The sequence below is a fragment of the Salvelinus namaycush genome, chromosome 32, assembly GCF_016432855.1.
Source record: "Salvelinus namaycush isolate Seneca chromosome 32, SaNama_1.0, whole genome shotgun sequence".
NCBI classification, from domain to species: domain Eukaryota; kingdom Metazoa; phylum Chordata; class Actinopteri; order Salmoniformes; family Salmonidae; genus Salvelinus; species Salvelinus namaycush.
The window spans coordinates 13,144,704-13,161,665 of NC_052338.1; the positions used below are offsets into that span (position 1 = coordinate 13,144,704).

The following is a 16,962-nucleotide window of genomic DNA, read 5'->3' on the forward strand; positions in this document are numbered from 1 at the left end:
CTGCATTTGACTCACACAGCCTCAGTCACTTACTCACCTTGTCCACTGTGTGTGTGCCTCTCTGTGACATAAGCTAAACATCTAGCTGGCTAGCTCATCATGTCGCAGTCTAAACTGTACACTCAAAAATACAGAAAGGAGTGGGAATCAAACCCTGAATTCAAAGGCTAGTTGAAGCCGTTTATTGGAGATGATACACGGGCATACTGCCTGTACTGTCAGGCCGATTTCTACGCCAAACTTAGTGATGTAAAAAAACACATGACAACTCTAAAACATACTCAAAAGGCAAAGCCTTATAACAGTTCCACCCAAAACAAGCTGCCATTTATGGTTAAAAAAAATTGACTGCAAAAAAGGCTGAGGCCACCATGGCATTAGCTATCGCTGAACACTGTTCCATGCTGGCATGTGATCACATTGGAGAAGCATGTAGAGCTGCTTTCTCAAGACTCCACTGCTGCTACCCACTTCAAAATGCACAGGACAAAGTGCACAGAAATGATAACTGGTGTTCTAGCATCATACTTTCTGAAAAAGTTGGTCGCAGATGTGGGTGACCAGCGGTACAGCCTCCTCCTCAATGAGTCCACAGATGTAAGTGTTTCTAAGTACCAGGGGGTTGTGATTAGGTACTTTAGTGACACCAAGCAGACAATTGTATCAACATTTCTGGGGCTTGTTGAGTTGGAGGGAGGAGGCTTTCCTCGAGAAGTGTTGTCTTAAAAAAGAGAAACTCCTGGGGATAGGGACTGACAATGCCTCTTATGACGGAGATTAACAATGGGGTCCATAAAGTGCTGAAGGAGGAGTATGGCCTCAAATATCTGGTTCTTATTCGCTGTGTGTGCCACTCTCTGCAGCTTCCTCATTTGTAGTTCTAAACATATTTAGGGTGTTTTTTAACTCACTTTTTGTCTCTCCCACGACGTTATTTCTCTCTCCTACAGCGTCCATCACAATTACATGCACATGGCCAATTATGTAAATTAGGCGATGACATCATTTAGCTACTTTTAGGACAGCCAATAGCTACTTTCCTTACTGAGGAGTTGGCAACACTGCTCCTTGGGACGGCATGGAAGGGCACTAGTAAGCCAGTGACTCAGCCCCCGTAATAGGGTTAGAGGCAGAGAATCCCAGCGGAGAAAGGGGAACCGGGCCAGGCAGAGACAGCAAGGGCGGTTCGTAGTTCCAGTGCCTTCCGTTCACAACCCTGGGCCAGACTACACTCAATCATAGGACCTATTGAAGAGATGCGTCTTCAATAAAGACTTAACGTAAACTCACGTAAACTCGTACATCGCCTTGGTCCGTACAATTGCCCTTATTTTAGCGCCCCAAAAACGTAATAATTCCAGATCAACTGTAATGTCAATACCATTGTAAAGCACAATTTCTCCCCTTTCCAACATTATCAATTACATGACCTAAACGCTGCCCGTTTCTGCATAATTCAAGCAGGCAATGAGCCCCGTCGGGTCTTTTTAAAAATGGCGGGTGGGGAAGCGAAACTAATGCGTGATAGTGAGAAGAGAGATGTTGTGTGGGGAAATTGCTTTTTTTCACTCGATCTGTCCAACTTATCACCTTTTCGCCTCTTAAATGTAAATAAAACACTATAAAGAGTTTATATAATGTGTCATTACATACCTATTTGAAGGTTTGTGTCGAATTTGAATCGGGTTTTTAGGGCGGTGCTAAAGTGATCTTAGAAGTAAACAGCTGCTTTGAGAATGATGACGCAAAAAATGACTAGGTGTGCCCCCTTACCCCGTCACTGTCCATTTCTTGTTTTTAAAGGATGAGAGAAGTGTTACACCTGGTGGAGAGAGATTGTAAGACAGAAATAGTTGCTTTATGCGTGCTGTACTTTACGACATGACACGGAGGGTCCGTTTTTTAAACTTTTCTCCAATATTATAGAGCCATTACCATGTCGATCAACGCTTGAATAGAAACGTAGTTCACACCCCCGATTTTGAAGTCAACACAGTCGCTACAGTCCAATTAGTTTTCTTTGTTGTCTCGTTTGAATGTTGCGGTTGCGCACATTTGTACGGAATGGGGTGAGTTTACGTTAAAGGTCGAGACCGAGTCTGCGTCTCTCACTCACATGGACAGGCAGACAGACCATTCCATAAAAATTAAGCTCTATAGAAAGCCCTGCTTAGCTTCGACTGGTGGAGGTCCTGTAGAACTATGTCCAGATAAAGCGTCCGGGGTGAAAAAGTTGAATGAAAAAAGTTGAGCGAGGGAAAAAGTGTAACATTGGCAGGTAACAAAGTAACGTCAACAACAAACCGCACAGCAGCACGTAAACCGGAAAGACGTCACTGACAACGTCACTCCAAACGAGGGCTGAAATATTTTGAGCATGCGTGTTGACTTTCTTTGCTGATTTGACAGGAAACGACAGGAAGGTGAGACTGCTTTATCTATTATGGTTTGTATCGTTTTATGTGTTTTACCCTGTTATAATATAAAACAGACTGAAAGGAATTCACGCTTTTTAATACATTGTCAAAGATTTACGTATTATTTGTAAATATACAATTTGCAAGTTGGCTACATTCTTGACTGCAAGTCGTCGACCCAGTTAACGTTAGTTAGCCAAGTACACGTACACGTAAGCCTGCAGATTTTTTTTGCTATCTAGCTGCTAACTGGCATCTCGTAGTGTTAATTTTGTCAAATTGTGGCTAACGCTTTATTGAACGTGGTTTTTGTAATCCATTCAAGAAAATGGCAGCTAGTTAGCTAACTAACGTTCTTTCAATTTAACATCTGGGTGTAGATAATCTAACTAGCAATAACGTTAGCCACCGTAGCTAACTAGGCAGGCTAACACATCTCATAGCGCCTAGTTCAAAGTTGACACCATGTACACGTATGCTTTGGCTGTTTTTTTTTATCAGAAAATTGTGGTAGATTGGACTATAATTTTTAACGTCATTAGCTGACGTTAGATGGCTGTATTTAATTATCCAATACTATGTTGAAATCTTTTTGACACGAATGGATCAAATATTGGTCCTTTTATCCTCACTTAGCATTGCTAGTTGGCACTTCACTTTATCTTATCATACAAAGTGGATGAGTTTTACAATATTTAGAAATATAACATTAGGCATATAACGTTAGCCAGATATGAGGCAGCAGGTAGCCTAGTGGTTAGAGCGTTGGACTAGTAACCGGAAGGTTGCAAGGTCAGCTCGGTGATTCGATGAGGTAAAAGTCTGTCCCTGAACAAGGCAGTTAACCCACTGTTTATAGGCCGTCATTTAAAATAAGAATTTGTTCTTAACTGACTTGCCGAGTTAAATAAAGGTAATAAAAAAATATGCTACTTGTGTATTTTTGTCAGGGATCAATGATTCTTTGAAACAACTGAAGTACACACGCCACTTTTTCACTGTAATACCACGAGAGTTTGTATTGACCACTTTTCCTACTCTATTGCAGATGAGGGCCCTGTACGTGTTTGCTCTACTGGGTCTGCTGGGTCTGGGGACAGGAGAGGAGGGGGCTCGTCTGTTAGCGTCCAAGTCCCTGTTGAACCGTTATGCCGTTGAGGGCCGTGATCTCACACTGCAGTACAACATCTACAACGTTGGAACCAGGTATTGAAAAATTACATTGAGTGTTAAGACAAGCCATTGAATGTCCGTGTGCTGAAAATGTATCTGTTTTTTTGTTTGCTTCCCAATTCTGTACCCTTATCCCAGAGTGTGAGTTTTCTCAATCTGCCTTAACTCTTTCTGAATACTCGCTCCACAGCGCTGCCCTAGTGAGTTTTCACAATCTGCCTTAACTCTTTCTGAATACTCGCTCCACAGCGCTGCCCTAGAGGTTGAGCTGTCTGACGACTCCTTCCCCCCTGAGGATTTCGGCATCGTCTCTGGGATGCTGAACGTGAAATGGGACAGGATCGCCCCGTATCCTTTAAAGCCACAATCCTAAAATGTTAAAGCTCAACGGCTCCTAAGCACCAATCTTTTACAGCGAAGCCCACAGCATACTCTGAAGTTGTATTGCAGTTTCTCAAGTTCAGTTGTCAAACTCATTCCACGGAGGGCTAGTGTCTGCGGGTTTTCGCTCCTTCCTTATACTTAATTGATTAATTAATTAGTAAGGAACTCTGAACTCTCGACACCTGGTTGTCTAGGGCTTAATTGAAATAAAAAACCTGTAGACACTAGGCCTTGCATGGAATGAGTTTGACAACCCTGCTCTAGTTGTTTATACCTTAACCCTGCCCAGTGCCAGCAATGTCTCTCATACTGTGGTACTGCGCCCCCTGAAGGCCGGATACTTCAACTTCACCTCTGCCTCCGTCAGCTACCTCGCTCAGGAGGGAGGACAAGTTGTGGTAAGGGAGAGGAGAATCATCTACGCAGATCAGGGCCTGTATTCATAAAGCATTCTAGCAGTAGGAATACTGATCTAGGATAATGTTTTCCCTTTTACATCATAATGAATAAGATTGCATGGACAGCGTGGACTTGATCCTAGATCAACACACCTATACTGAAATGCTTTATAAATACGGGCCCTAACCTGGGTTGAAATTATATTTTAAATCTTTCCGATACTTTGAGCGTTTGTTTGGCATGTGGTCAGGGTTTGAACTTTTTGTGCTTTTGTATTGATTCCATTGCAATAGGTAGTTCCATCAAGCAGAGCTGAAGTATTTGAAATGGTATTTGAACTCCTGAGAAGAGCTCCTCTGTTCTCTTTTGCTCTCTCCAGTCTGGACATTTTTCTCTGCTACATTAATGTGCAGAATGTAGCTTAACATCAATAGCCTATTAGGCTGGTGTTGATATTTCCTGGCAATTGTTTTTATGCATTGTGCACTTGCACACATCCTGTTATGGATTTCAAATAATTGGAAACTCTCGTCAATTCAACTAGACTGATGCAGAGTAGTAATGTTTGTGACCTTTTGAGGAAATTAAACCCCCTTCTGTCTTCCTACAGGTTGGCTACACCAGTGCCCCTGGACAGGGTGGGATTTTAGCTCAGAGGGAGTTTGACAGGCGTTTCTCCCCCCACTATGTAAGTAATTTGTCCTTTCAAAGCATTATGGTTGTTATAGACCTCTTACAGGAGTGTTTGGTGATATACCACATATTTGGAGTTTTTAACTTGATGCCCTTCGGGCTCATTTCCTGGACCCAGATTACTCTTATTCCTAGTCTTAAATGCATGCTCAATGGCAAACCTTTATTGGAAGTGCTTTTTACTTGAGGAATGTCTCAATCTGAGTCCAGGAAACCAGCCTTTGTTGGACAGAGGCCTAGACTAAAATATCCTTGCAAAAATATATGGCTGTAGTATGTTCATCAAAGAACTAGACTCCATTTCTTGGCATACATATAGTTGCTCAGTATTTGTAATGTATGGAGGTAGAACAAAGCCAGTACTATGTCTTCGGTACCAGTGTGTTATCGTCTCCAGGTCCTATCCTCAATTGCTGGCACACTTGAAAATAAATGACAAGGCCTCTGTTCACCAACCAGTTACCAGCCACCTCAAACAAACTAGACTACAAACAGCCATGTTTAATTTTGTTTAATTCTCCATGTGTTGTTTGTTTAAAATGGAATCCCACTTCAGTAGGGTTTTGCAAGGTTTTTTACCCCTATTTTTAATGGACAAGTACTTCCCTGTTCAAAATGGTTTCTTGCTGAATTTGACCCAAGCCTTGAATTGGCTGTGACATCACATCTCCTTCCCTCACCCCCCCTCTCTCTCCAGCTGGACTGGGCCGCTTTCGGTGTAATGACCCTCCCCTCCATTGGCATCCCCCTGCTCTTGTGGTTCTCCAGCAAGAGGAAATACGACTCGCCCAAGGCCAAGAAGAACTGAACGCTCTACTCTCCACTGTGGAACTAGCTAGGGATGGGGTTAAGGTTTAATAACTTGTACCTTTTCACACTATTGTGCTGACACAAACTGCTGGCTCAGATATTTTCTTGTCACTTTGTCCTTTCCAGCATAGTTTTAGCAACCATGCTGGATGTGTAACCAGACTAATGCTGTACATCTCAGCTCTGCTCAGTAGTGTGAAAAGGGTATTAGTAGATCGGGAGGCGAGTGACTGTATTTTTCTTTTAATGGCATAATTACCCATATTGGGGGTAAACGAGAACATGTAATGAGTGATCTGGGAAGATGTGCTTCCTTGTGATTGGGAGATTGAGCTTTGTGGACTATAGCGGTCGATGATGGGCTAGAGGTTTCATTGCTGTTTTTTCTATTCCATACACGCACATGCATTACATACAGTACACACAAAGTCCCACTACAGCCGCAATGCAAGAATGATAAGAATGGCTGCCTTTTTATTTTGTAATTAATTTGAAACCCTCAAGGTCATTTCTACAGAAAGTAATTTCCCAGGTGGCTTGGAACTTCATGTTTTGGAAATAAACAAGCTGGGTTTTATAAAGTGAGATTCTTGTTTACCATTCTCTTTCAATCTTTTTGTGGGGTAGTGCGCAAGTGTACTCTTCAAGGGTAGATTGGGGCAGAACTTCTGTAGCTGCATTTTTGGCACACAGACTTGACATTCAGGATGATCAAGCCTTGAGTTAAATAAATATACCTTAATATGTTTTAAATGTACGGTAAGGCTTATTTCAAATATATTTGATATTGGTGTTGTCAGTACTTTGTTAAATGATAATTGCAGAGAGGGTCTTGGGTGAAGAGTGCTTAGGGTTTATAGTTTGATATAGGGTGGTCATTAAGGTTTACAAGGAGTTGTATGATAGGGTCTTAGTAAAGAGTGGTCAGGGGTTGGGTGGAGGCAGTGAAGGCTTTGAGCTGGTTGGCCTCGCTGGGATCTGTTCGTATATGCTGGTGCCGGGGTCATCAGTCAAAGGTCGTTCTGAACGAGGTGGCAGAAAGACCCCAGGTCGGGATGGGGAAGAATAGATGGCATCACCACATTGCTAGAAAAGAGAAAAAAAGATGAGCCTAAAAAACAAATATTTTATGAAATATTTCTTAAACATTTCAAAGTAAATTCCAATTTCTATTTTTTTACTCTATTGAAAAAGCCTGAAACATTTATTTACAACCAGCTTATTATATTTGACAAATAGATATGCACAACCATATGTTTGTTCCAGTACCTGCACACTTCCGTCTGATTGAGGGGGGCAGGTAATGGCCCTGCGAGGCGGTCGTAAAGGCCGGTTGGGGGCTGTCCTGGCTGGAAGGGGAACATGACTAGGGGCCTCTCTCCTTAGGTTCAGCTCTGAATAGAGGTGATGCTGGGGTTCTGCAAATGAGACCAGATATATTGTAATACATGTATACTGTCATACAGTTCCTTCGGGAAAGTATTCAGACCCCTTGACTTTTTCCACATATTGTTCGGTTACAGCCTTATTCTAAAATGTATTACATCGTTTTTTCCCCCGTCAATCTACACACAATATCCCTTAATTACAACAAAAAGTTTTAGCATTTTTTGCTAATTTATTAATAAACTGAAATATCACATTGAAATACACTACCAGTCAAAAGTCAATACCTAGTCATTCAAGGGGTTCTCTTTTTGTACTATTTTCTACATTGTAGAATCGTGCACACAACTGGGAAAAAAACTTAAGGAATCGTGTAGCAACCAATAAAGTAAAACAAAGCTAAATATATTTTATATTCGAGATTCAAACACAGCGACCCCTTGCCATCTTTGCACCCTTTCGGCATTCTCTCAACCAGCTTCATGAGGTTGTCACCTGGAATGCATTTCAATTAACAGGTGTGCCTTAATAAAAGTTAATTTGTGAAATTTCTTTCATTAATGCGTTTGAGCCAATCGTGTTGTGACAAGGTAAGGGGGTATATAGAAGATAGCCCTATTTGGTAAAAGACCAAGTCTATATTATGGCAACAGCTCAAATAAGCAAAGAGAAATGACAGTCCATCATTACTTTAGGACATGAAGGTCAGTCAATACAGAAAATTAAGAACTTTGAAAGTTTCTTCAAGTGCAGTTGCAAAAAACATCAAGCGCTAAGATGAAACTGGCTCTCATGAGGATCGCCACAGGATCGAAAGACCCAGAGTTACCTCTGCTGCAGAGGATAAGTTCCTTAGTTACCAGCCTCAGAAATTGCAGCCCAAATGAATGCTTCAGAGTTCAAGTAACAGACAGCATCAACTGTTCAGAGGAGAATCAGGCCTTAATAATGGTCAAATGGCTGCAAAGAAACCATTAATAAAAGGACACCAATAAGAAGAGACTTGCTTGGGCCAAGAAACACAAGCAATGGACATTTGCCTTGATCCCCACAGCATGATGCTGCCACCACCATGCTTGACCGTAGGGATGGTGCCAGGTTTCCTCCAGACGCGACGCTTGGCATTCAGGCCAAAGAGTTCAATCTTGGTTTCATCAGACCAGAGAATCTTGTGTCTCATGGTCAGAGTCTTTAGGTGCCTTTTGGCCAACTCCAAGCAGACTTATGTTCCTTTTACTGAGGAGTGGCTTCCTTCTGGTCACTACCATAAAGGCCTGATTGGTGGAGTGCTGCGGAGATGGTTGTCCTTCTGGTAGGTTCTCCCATCTCCACAGAGGAACTCTAGAACTCTAGATCGGGTTCTTGGTCACCTCCCTGACCAAGGCCCTTCTCCCCCCGATTGCTCAGTTTGGCCGGGCGGCCAGCTGTAGGAAGAGTCTTAGTGGTTCCAAACTTCTTCCATTTAAGAATGATGTAGGCCACCGTGTTCTTGGGGACCGTCAATGCTGCAGACATTTTTTGTTACCCTTCCCCAGATCTGTGCCTAGACACAATCCTGTCTCAGAGCTCTACGGACAGTTCCTTCGACGTCATGGCTTGGTTTTTGCTCTGACATGCACTGTCAACTGTGGGACCTTTATATAGACAGGTGTGTGTCTTTCCAAATCATGTCCAATCAATTGAATTTACCACAGGTGGACTCCTATCAAGTTGTAGAAACATCTCAAGGATGATCAATGGAAACAGGATGCACCTGAGCTCAATTTCGAGTCTCAACAGCAATACTGTTTTTTATTTTCAATACATTTGGAACATTTTCAAAAAACCTGTTTTCACTTTGTCATTATGGGGTTTTGTGTGTAGATTGCTGATGATTTTTTATTTATTTAATCTATTTTAGAATAAGGTGGTAACGTAACAAAATGTGGAAAAAGTTAAGGGGTCTGAATACTTCCCGAAGGCACCGTATATGTACATTGTTCATTCTAGGCATGGAGAAAAATGGGTCTGTATAAACATAAAATTAAGGAGCAGCTAAAACTTAAACGGAAAAATGTGTAATGGGTAATTTCAGGTCGAATCAGGCGTGCCTTGCTCAGGCCAATAACAATACCACCCCTGAAAGATAAGTGGCTAGTCTTGTCTTTCACCTTGCCCGCCTGCGCTCCTCTCGGCATCCCGCCAACGCCCCATGGCGTAGAAGTCGATGTGTTCCTTTGCCTCTTCTTCTTCGTGTTGGGCCAGATGAGGGGTTTTCTCGTAGGTGTGCAGGGGCTCCAGCTTCCAGTAACTCGGGTCCTCTGCGGAGCCACTGCTCGTGAGCAGGACGGAGGACGCTGCCACCCCCCTCTGGCCTGGTGGATTGCCCACATTGACTTTGGGAGTTATCTCTGCCTGGGAAAGCATGCTTGGTGGCTTGTTGACCTGGGCGTACAGTGCTTCGGTGTCGTCATCACCCCTCCCACATGCTCCTACACAGCTGACACCAGTTTTTGTCACATCTGGGGTGGGGGCGATCAGATTTGTCACCTGGAAAAAACATTGGTAATGTAGTCCGTAAATCCATTAATAAAGTAGACTTTTTAAGTGGGTTTGTTTAACTTACAAATGTTAAAGTGAGGATAGTTCCTCACCTCCATCAGTTCCCTAAATTGGCTTTCTGGTAGAGAACAGGACTTCTTGAGCACCTTCCTGACCACAGCATACTCTGGCATCCCGTCGTCTGTAGGGGCTGAGCTAGCCAATATCTCTTGAACTTGGACAGTGTCAGGAGCCGAGGGTGCAGTTGTCTCTCCACCTTCATCCTGCAACCCCAGTTTAACTGTACCCTCAAAACTTTCACTGAACTGCGAGAGAGAGTAAAAGAGATACAGAAAGATTGAGAAACAAACTGTTGCATTTGAGTTTACCAAAAAGGATAGTTTGCCACAAAATGTGTTTGTTAGATGTTTATAGGCAAATTAGGTTGTGCCAATGATTATTTCCCTTTCGTTCATGAAGGAGGTGTGGAATGAGGTGTGGAATATGTACTCGGCACCTCGTCACAGGGCGTGTTGAGAATCTCGTTGAAGGTCCCCACGGGATTCTGGGTGTAGTGGCTGACCAGCTCCTGCAGGCTTCTATGGCGACTCTCCTCCCCAGCGATGAGGTAACATGCCCCTCTGCCACCCTCTTCTTCCTCTATGATGAAATGGCGGCATCTATCCTTTCCTCTGGGGGGAAAATGATGTGTCTATCTAAAGATGTCTTTAGGTATGTGCATGTGTGTATGGTGTATGTGTGGTTTGTCGTGACTTTACCTGTACGAGAGTACAAAACCAATCTTTGACTCACTGAGCCTGATCAGAAAACGGCCCTGCTGTTTGTCCTTCAGAAGCTCCTCTGCCTCCCTATCCAATCAGTCAACAGACACACGCACGCATGCACACACACACACACACACACACACACACACACACACACACACACACACACACACACACACACACACAACCAGAAAGAAAAATTAGAACAATTCAGCTTTAACAAACTGCAAACTGCATAAGCTGTACAAACAGAGGACGTATGTGTCTTTGCTTTGACTCGTGTGTCTTTCTGAACTATTTTCTATTTCGTGTGCATACTGTATGTACACATAGCCGCGGGATGTAGGGGTGCTGAGGGTGCTGTAGCACCCCCTGAATTAAAAAAATTATTTAAAGAAACAAAAAATATTATTTTTATCACAAAGGTTGTGCACTGAGCCTTTAATAGTCCTGTATTAGCAGACCGATATAGCCTTCTGCTATGTTTTCCTCAGCAACCCCCGCCCCCTTATTGTATGTATGTGTGAATGTGTTTGAATATTAATATGACCTGTTTCATTGATTGAATTTATTAGACAATTTTTTAAACATACATAAGAGAGGGCTCCAGCTTCAGTGACTAAAAACAATGACAGAACAATTTCTGTTCGTGTCATAAAATGAGTCAATAGTACAGTTCCATTGCCATAAACAACACTCGACAGGTATATCACCCTTGTCTCATTTACCTCTAATATATACAGTACAACGATCAATCCCTAATATATACAAGACAATCACTTTTACACAATATACAACACACTAGGCACCAAAAGTCAGTCCATATGCTATCACGGGCATTATCTTCTCACCCACGTACTGTAGGCCTACTCCTCACTTTCGTGACATGCTACTATTCAGCCATTTTCTCAGTAAGAACTTGAAACCGACCATGGAGGTTACGAATTTCAAGTTCTTTGGAAGACTATTCCAAAGAATGGCAGCTGAGTACAAAAAATGTCCCTCCCCATACCATACTTATCAATGTCAGTTTCACTTCTTCTAGTGGAATAGTTGTGGTTATCCCTGACCAAGTGAAAGTAGTTACATAGGTACCTGGGGACCATACTGTGGACAATCTTATGGACAAGACACAATTTCATCTGAGAGAATCTCTCCTCCAATTTGAACCGTCTGAGGCTTCTTTCAAAGTGGGAATGGTCAAGATGAGTATGTGTATCCCTATATATGTGTTGTGTCATCTGTGGTCTTGTGTGCGCGTATGCATTTTATGTGTGTTTGAGTGTACGTGTGTGCATGTGTGTCTGTGGTCTTCTTGCATATGCACTTGTTTCCCTGGATGTGCAATGTTTCTTTATTTCTATTGCAGATAATGTGTACACCAGTATATGTTTCTGTGTGTGCTAGCAGTCTGACAGACAGACAGTCTAACCTGCGCGTGGCGAAGCCATGTAGCCAGCGGGGCAGGGGGTGGCCAGGCTGACGCAGGCGGGGGAGCTGCGTCCTCTCGAACCACAGCAGGGTGTGGGCCCGAAGGGACGGAGACAAGGGCTTCAGGGGCCCGGGGCCACCCAGAGTCAGAGCAGGAGACATCCTCTTCACTACTGTCTGAGATAGGCAGGGATAGAGGGAGATAGACATGGAGGGTTGTGAGATTTATAGGCATATTCAATAGTTTCTCTGTTGAGCTGTCTGGTATCTTTTCATTATTGTGGAGATTTTAAGGCCATATTGAAAAGAAAACAAAAAAGGTGAAACGGGAGATCGAAAGAGAACAACGCCCGGTCTAGAAACACCCCCTACCAACTACCACTTCGTGTAGATCTGAAAGGAAAGAGAGAGAGAGGTAGAGAGGGGGGTGGGAGAGGGAGAAAACGTCTGTTGTTCACACACGTAAGCTTGAATACGTTCCCACAGAAGTTACCTCAGCAGGAGAAGACAGTTATATTTTAAACACTTGATATACACTTGATATGCTATTCCATGCCTTTTTAATTCCAGCATGCAGTCAACTACATGGAAGTGGCCTACATGCCTCCCATCCTGGACATTGGGCCTTACCCGCAGCTCATCCAGTTGGTGCTCTCTGTCACAAACAGCAAGACACTACAGTCACCGGCATCTGATACAACATTACTATGTTGTATCAGGCCTATACAGTCGGTACGGTGTGTAAGTCAAAGTGTGTATGGTATAAACCTTCATAGGTCAAATAAACCCATCATAGTATTTCACCTATCCTTTCCCAATTATGCACATCAAACCGGTAGGATCTTCGAGAAGGCTCTAGAGACAGAATCTGAACTGGGCTGACCCATGCAACACTGAAGTTAGTAACTTTCAGTTCTCTTTGTTTTAACGTTTCATGAAATGGCTGTTTTTATTAACAGAGCCACAGGAAGTTGTGTGTCTATAACTGTACTGTGTGGTTTAGGGTGTAAAGTGTGGCTGATGGTTTCAGACCTGACAATCTGACTGGAGGCTTACGGGAAATCCTCTACAAAGACACAGACATTAGAAACAAGCATTCACACACAGTAGAAATACACATGTCAATTAATGCACAGATACTTGTCTGTGTCATGTCTACCAAGCATAGAAAACACTATTGAAAAGCATGCAAATTTGCTGATCTGGGATCTGAAGTTAAATCTAATGTCAGATTTAAATTCTGTTACCTCATTCTCCTGGCCATTGGTTGGTTTGGCTGGTAACGCCGCCACCTCCTTCCGAGGGGTTTTGGGGACCTTTAAGCTCCGCCTGGGTTTGATTGGAGGAGTCTGCCGGGTGGGCGGGTCTTGAGCAGAATGCTGGTGTGGTACAAGCTTTTGGGGTTGGATAGGCAGGCAGCTGATTTGCTCCTGTCGCCTGCTTTCAACATCTGCAAACCAACACAAAATAATCTATAAAGCTAACCATTAACCATCACAAAAGTGACGGCTACAGAAAGCATCTTTTTGACATTGAACTAACACAATGTACTGTATATATTTATATATTTTTTATATTGAACTTTTATTTAACCAGGTAAGACCCATTGATATTATCAACATATACAAACCAACATAAAATAATCTTATATAGCTAAACATTAACCATCACAAGTGACGGCCACTAACACAATATATTTTTTATTTAACCTTTATATAACCAGAAGACATTGAGTTTCACATCTCTTTTAAAAAAGTGAATCCTAGCCAAAAAGCAGCATACATATAAAGTGCCTTCAGAAAGTATTCACACACCTTGAATTTTTCCAAATTGTGTTAAAGCCTGAATTTAAAATGGATTACATTTAGATTTTGTGTCACTGGCCTGTCAATAATGAATAATATTGTTTCATTAATTTGAGTAGGGACAGATGCAATAACATAACATGTTAGCTTGCGCTAATTTACAGTGCCTGTCCCTAAACAGTGTTTAACATGATTTTTGAATGACTGCCTCATCTCTGTAACCAACTCATACAATTATCTGTGAGGTCCCTGTGTCAAGCAGTGAATTTCAAACACAGATTCAACCACAAGGACCAGTGAGATTTTCCAATGCCTCGCAAAGAAGGGCACCTACAGTATTAGTAGATGGGTAAAAATTTTAAAAGTAGACATTGAATATCCCTTTAACCATGGTAAAATTATTAATGACACTTTGGATGGTGTATCAATACACCCAGTCACTACAAAGATACAGGTGTCCTTCCTAACTCAGTTGCTGGAGAGGAAGGAAACTGCTCAAGGATTTCACCATGAGGCCAATGGTGACTTTAAAACAGTTACATAGTTTAATGGCTGTAATAGGAGGATGGATCAACAACATTGTAGTTACTTCACAATACTAACCTAAACGACAGATTGAAAATTTAGAATACATTCAAAAATATGCATCCTGTTTGCAATAAGACACTAAAGTAAAATTGCCAAAAAGATGTGCAAAGAAAGGAACTTTATGTCCTGAATACAGAGCATTATTCGGTGCAAATCCAATTCACTGAGTACCACTCTTCATATTTTCAAGAATGGTAGTGGATGCATCATGTTATGGGTATGCTTGTCATCGGGAAGGACTAGGGAGTTTTTTTTAGGATAAAAATAAATGATATAGAGCTAAGCACAGGCAAAATCCTAGAGGAAAACCAGGTTCAGTCTCCTTTCCAACAGACACTGGGAGACAAATTCACCTTTCATCAGGACAATAACCTAAAACACAAAGCCAAATATACACTGGAGGTGTTTACCGAGACAGCATTGAATGTTCCTGAGTGGCCTAGTTACAGTTTTGACTTAAATTATCTTGAAAACCTATTGCAAGATTTGAAAATGGCTGTCACGCAATGATCAACAACCATTTTGACAGAGCTTGAAGAATTTAAAAAAGAATAATGTGCAAATGTTGTACAATCCAGGTGTGTAAAGCTCTTAGAGACTTACCCGGAAAGACTCACAACTGTAATCACTGCCAAAGGTTATTCTAACATTTAAATGAATTAGTAATGAAAACATTGTTCCTACTTCTGACTGAATATAAAATTGTTAAAAGTATAAGCCTGACCTTTTAAGCGCTGGTAGTCGAAGTCCATGTTGATGTTTAAAATAGGTTGTCACAAGACAGCTGTGAAAACGGATGTCTGAACATCTTTCCTCCTCTACATCAACTGTAGTTTGTCTATTTGTGTCTACGAGAGAGAAAGAAAGGGAGAGAGAGCGAGAGTGACAGAGAGAGTGATAAGGAGGAAGGGGTAGAGAGGGAGGAGACATAATAGAGAGATAAACAAGAAGCGTTTTTGTGGGTGGGGGAGGGAAAATGTAATCTTTACCAATTTCTTAATTACATAATGACGTCCTAAGTTGTGCAAATATATACCATATGCGATATGTGCATGCATCTACAATTGACATGTATTATTTTTTCAATAAAATAGCAACTGCTCATGGCCGTCACTTTACCCATGCACATTCTGCATTTATCATGTTAGAGAACTGAGAACTGGTGTGTGGACCAGGGTGAGTCCATACACACACACACACACACACACACACACACACACACACACACACACACACACACACACACACACACACACACACACACACACACACACACACACACACACACACACACACACACACACACACACCCCTCTCTCTGTCTCAGTAACAGTACTGCATTCTGTCACTTCTTTCTCTCCACTTCCTTTCACCTAAAAATATCCAAGTGAGTCACAGCTGTGATTGTCTCAACTTGTCATGTGACTTACTTACTAATTATGAAGCATTTAGAGCTGTTTGTTTTTCTAAGAGCTCATATTATGTCCACAACTGTTCTGTTCCATCAATGTAGGTCTGCTTACTGTATATTACTGTATGAAAAAATACAAAATAATAATTTACTACATTTATTAATCAGGTGTATTCCATTCCTTTTTTATAATTAGTATTTATCTGGATATTAGGCCAAAGACTTGTGGTTATTCCAATGTGAAAGAACGTGAAAGGATGAAGAAAGAACTACAGTAGGCCTAAGCTACTTATAAAAAACAGTTCAATTTTACTTCCACAGAGTGGCGCAAGAACCAAACGCATCCCACAATAATGTTTTGGTGACAGTATGGCACACGTGCCATAATAAAAACATGACATCTTGTTACAAACGGTCATAGGCCAACTGCTTATCATCATCGTCATTATTAATCATCATCATCATCATCATCAATTCATGAATGTCGATTATCAAATTTCAATGAAGAAGTGAGTATAGCCACACCACAGGAAGCAAATGTATTAAAGATTTAAAACAGAAATACCATATTTACATAAGTATTCAGCTATGAGCCTCGAAAATGAGCTCAGGTGCATCCTGTTTCCATTGATCATCCTTGAGATGTTTCTACAACTTAATTCGAGTCCACCTGTGGTATATTCAATTGATTGGACATGATTTGGAAAGGTACACACCTTTCTACATAAGGTCCCACAGTTGACAGTGCATGTCAGAGAAAAAACGAAGCCATGAGGTTGAAGGAATTGTCCGTAGAGTTTCAAGACAGGATTGTGTCGAGGCACAGATCTGGGAAAGGGTAACAAAAACAGCATTGCAGCATTGAACCTCCCCAAGAACACAGTCCATCATTCTTAAATGGACGAAGTTTGGAAGCACCAAGACTCTTCCTAGAGCTGGCCACCCGGCCAAACTGAGCAATTGTTGGGAGAAGGGTCTTGGTTTTGGGAGGTAACCAAGATGGTCACTCTGACAGAGCTCCAGAGTTCCTCTGTGGTGATGGGAGAACCTACCAGAGGGACGACCATCTCTGCAACACTCCACCAATCAGGCCTTTATGGTAGAGTGGCCAGACGGAAGACACCCCTCAGTAAAAGGCACATGACAACCCGCTTGGAGTT

At 42.0% G+C, this 16,962-nt stretch overlaps 2 protein-coding genes and 1 pseudogene across 3 annotated transcripts; 2 read left to right on the forward strand and 1 right to left on the reverse strand.

Moving 5' to 3' along the window:
• Positions 1 to 2,298: 2,298 nt before the first annotated feature.
• Positions 2,299 to 6,463, forward strand: LOC120026875 (translocon-associated protein subunit beta). Of its 2 annotated transcripts, none has more exons than XM_038971603.1 (6): positions 2,299 to 2,423; positions 3,466 to 3,623; positions 3,840 to 3,938; positions 4,264 to 4,372; positions 4,984 to 5,061; positions 5,764 to 6,463. In XM_038971603.1, exons 2-6 carry the CDS (start codon positions 3,466 to 3,468, stop codon positions 5,872 to 5,874), a joined length of 555 nt encoding a protein of 184 aa, XP_038827531.1. In that variant the 5' UTR covers positions 2,299 to 2,423; the 3' UTR covers positions 5,875 to 6,463. The 2 variants fall into 2 exon arrangements, with proteins under 2 accessions (XP_038827531.1, XP_038827529.1); XM_038971601.1 differs by having other exon boundaries at positions 2,419 to 2,446.
• LOC120027548 lies at positions 5,361 to 5,490 on the forward strand (annotated as a pseudogene).
• LOC120026874 lies at positions 6,331 to 15,229 on the reverse strand. Its single transcript, XM_038971600.1, has 9 exons — positions 15,116 to 15,229; positions 13,246 to 13,448; positions 12,000 to 12,175; positions 10,562 to 10,651; positions 10,300 to 10,474; positions 9,896 to 10,108; positions 9,413 to 9,791; positions 7,146 to 7,294; positions 6,331 to 6,962 (listed from the first exon to the last, which is right to left on the reverse strand). Exons 1-9 carry the CDS (start codon positions 15,141 to 15,143, stop codon positions 6,801 to 6,803), a joined length of 1,575 nt encoding a protein of 524 aa, XP_038827528.1. The 5' UTR covers positions 15,144 to 15,229; the 3' UTR covers positions 6,331 to 6,800.
• Between the last annotated feature and the right edge of the window lie 1,733 nt (positions 15,230 to 16,962).

Coding starts and splice junctions, on each gene's coding strand:
- LOC120026875 (XM_038971601.1), top strand. Junction 3,624..3,839: donor ATCTACAACGTTGGAACCAG/GTATTGAAAAAT, acceptor CTCGCTCCACAG/CGCTGCCCTAGAGGTTGAGC. Junction 4,373..4,983: donor AGGAGGGAGGACAAGTTGTG/GTAAGGGAGAGG, acceptor GTCTTCCTACAG/GTTGGCTACACCAGTGCCCC.
- LOC120026874 (XM_038971600.1), bottom strand. CDS start 15,143: ATGGACTTCGACTACCAGCGCTTAAAAG. Junction 10,652..11,999: donor CATGGCTTCGCCACGCGCAG/GTTAGACTGTCT, acceptor CTGATTGGATAG/GGAGGCAGAGGAGCTTCTGA. Junction 10,475..10,561: donor GGTTTTGTACTCTCGTACAG/GTAAAGTCACGA, acceptor TTTTCCCCCCAG/AGGAAAGGATAGATGCCGCC.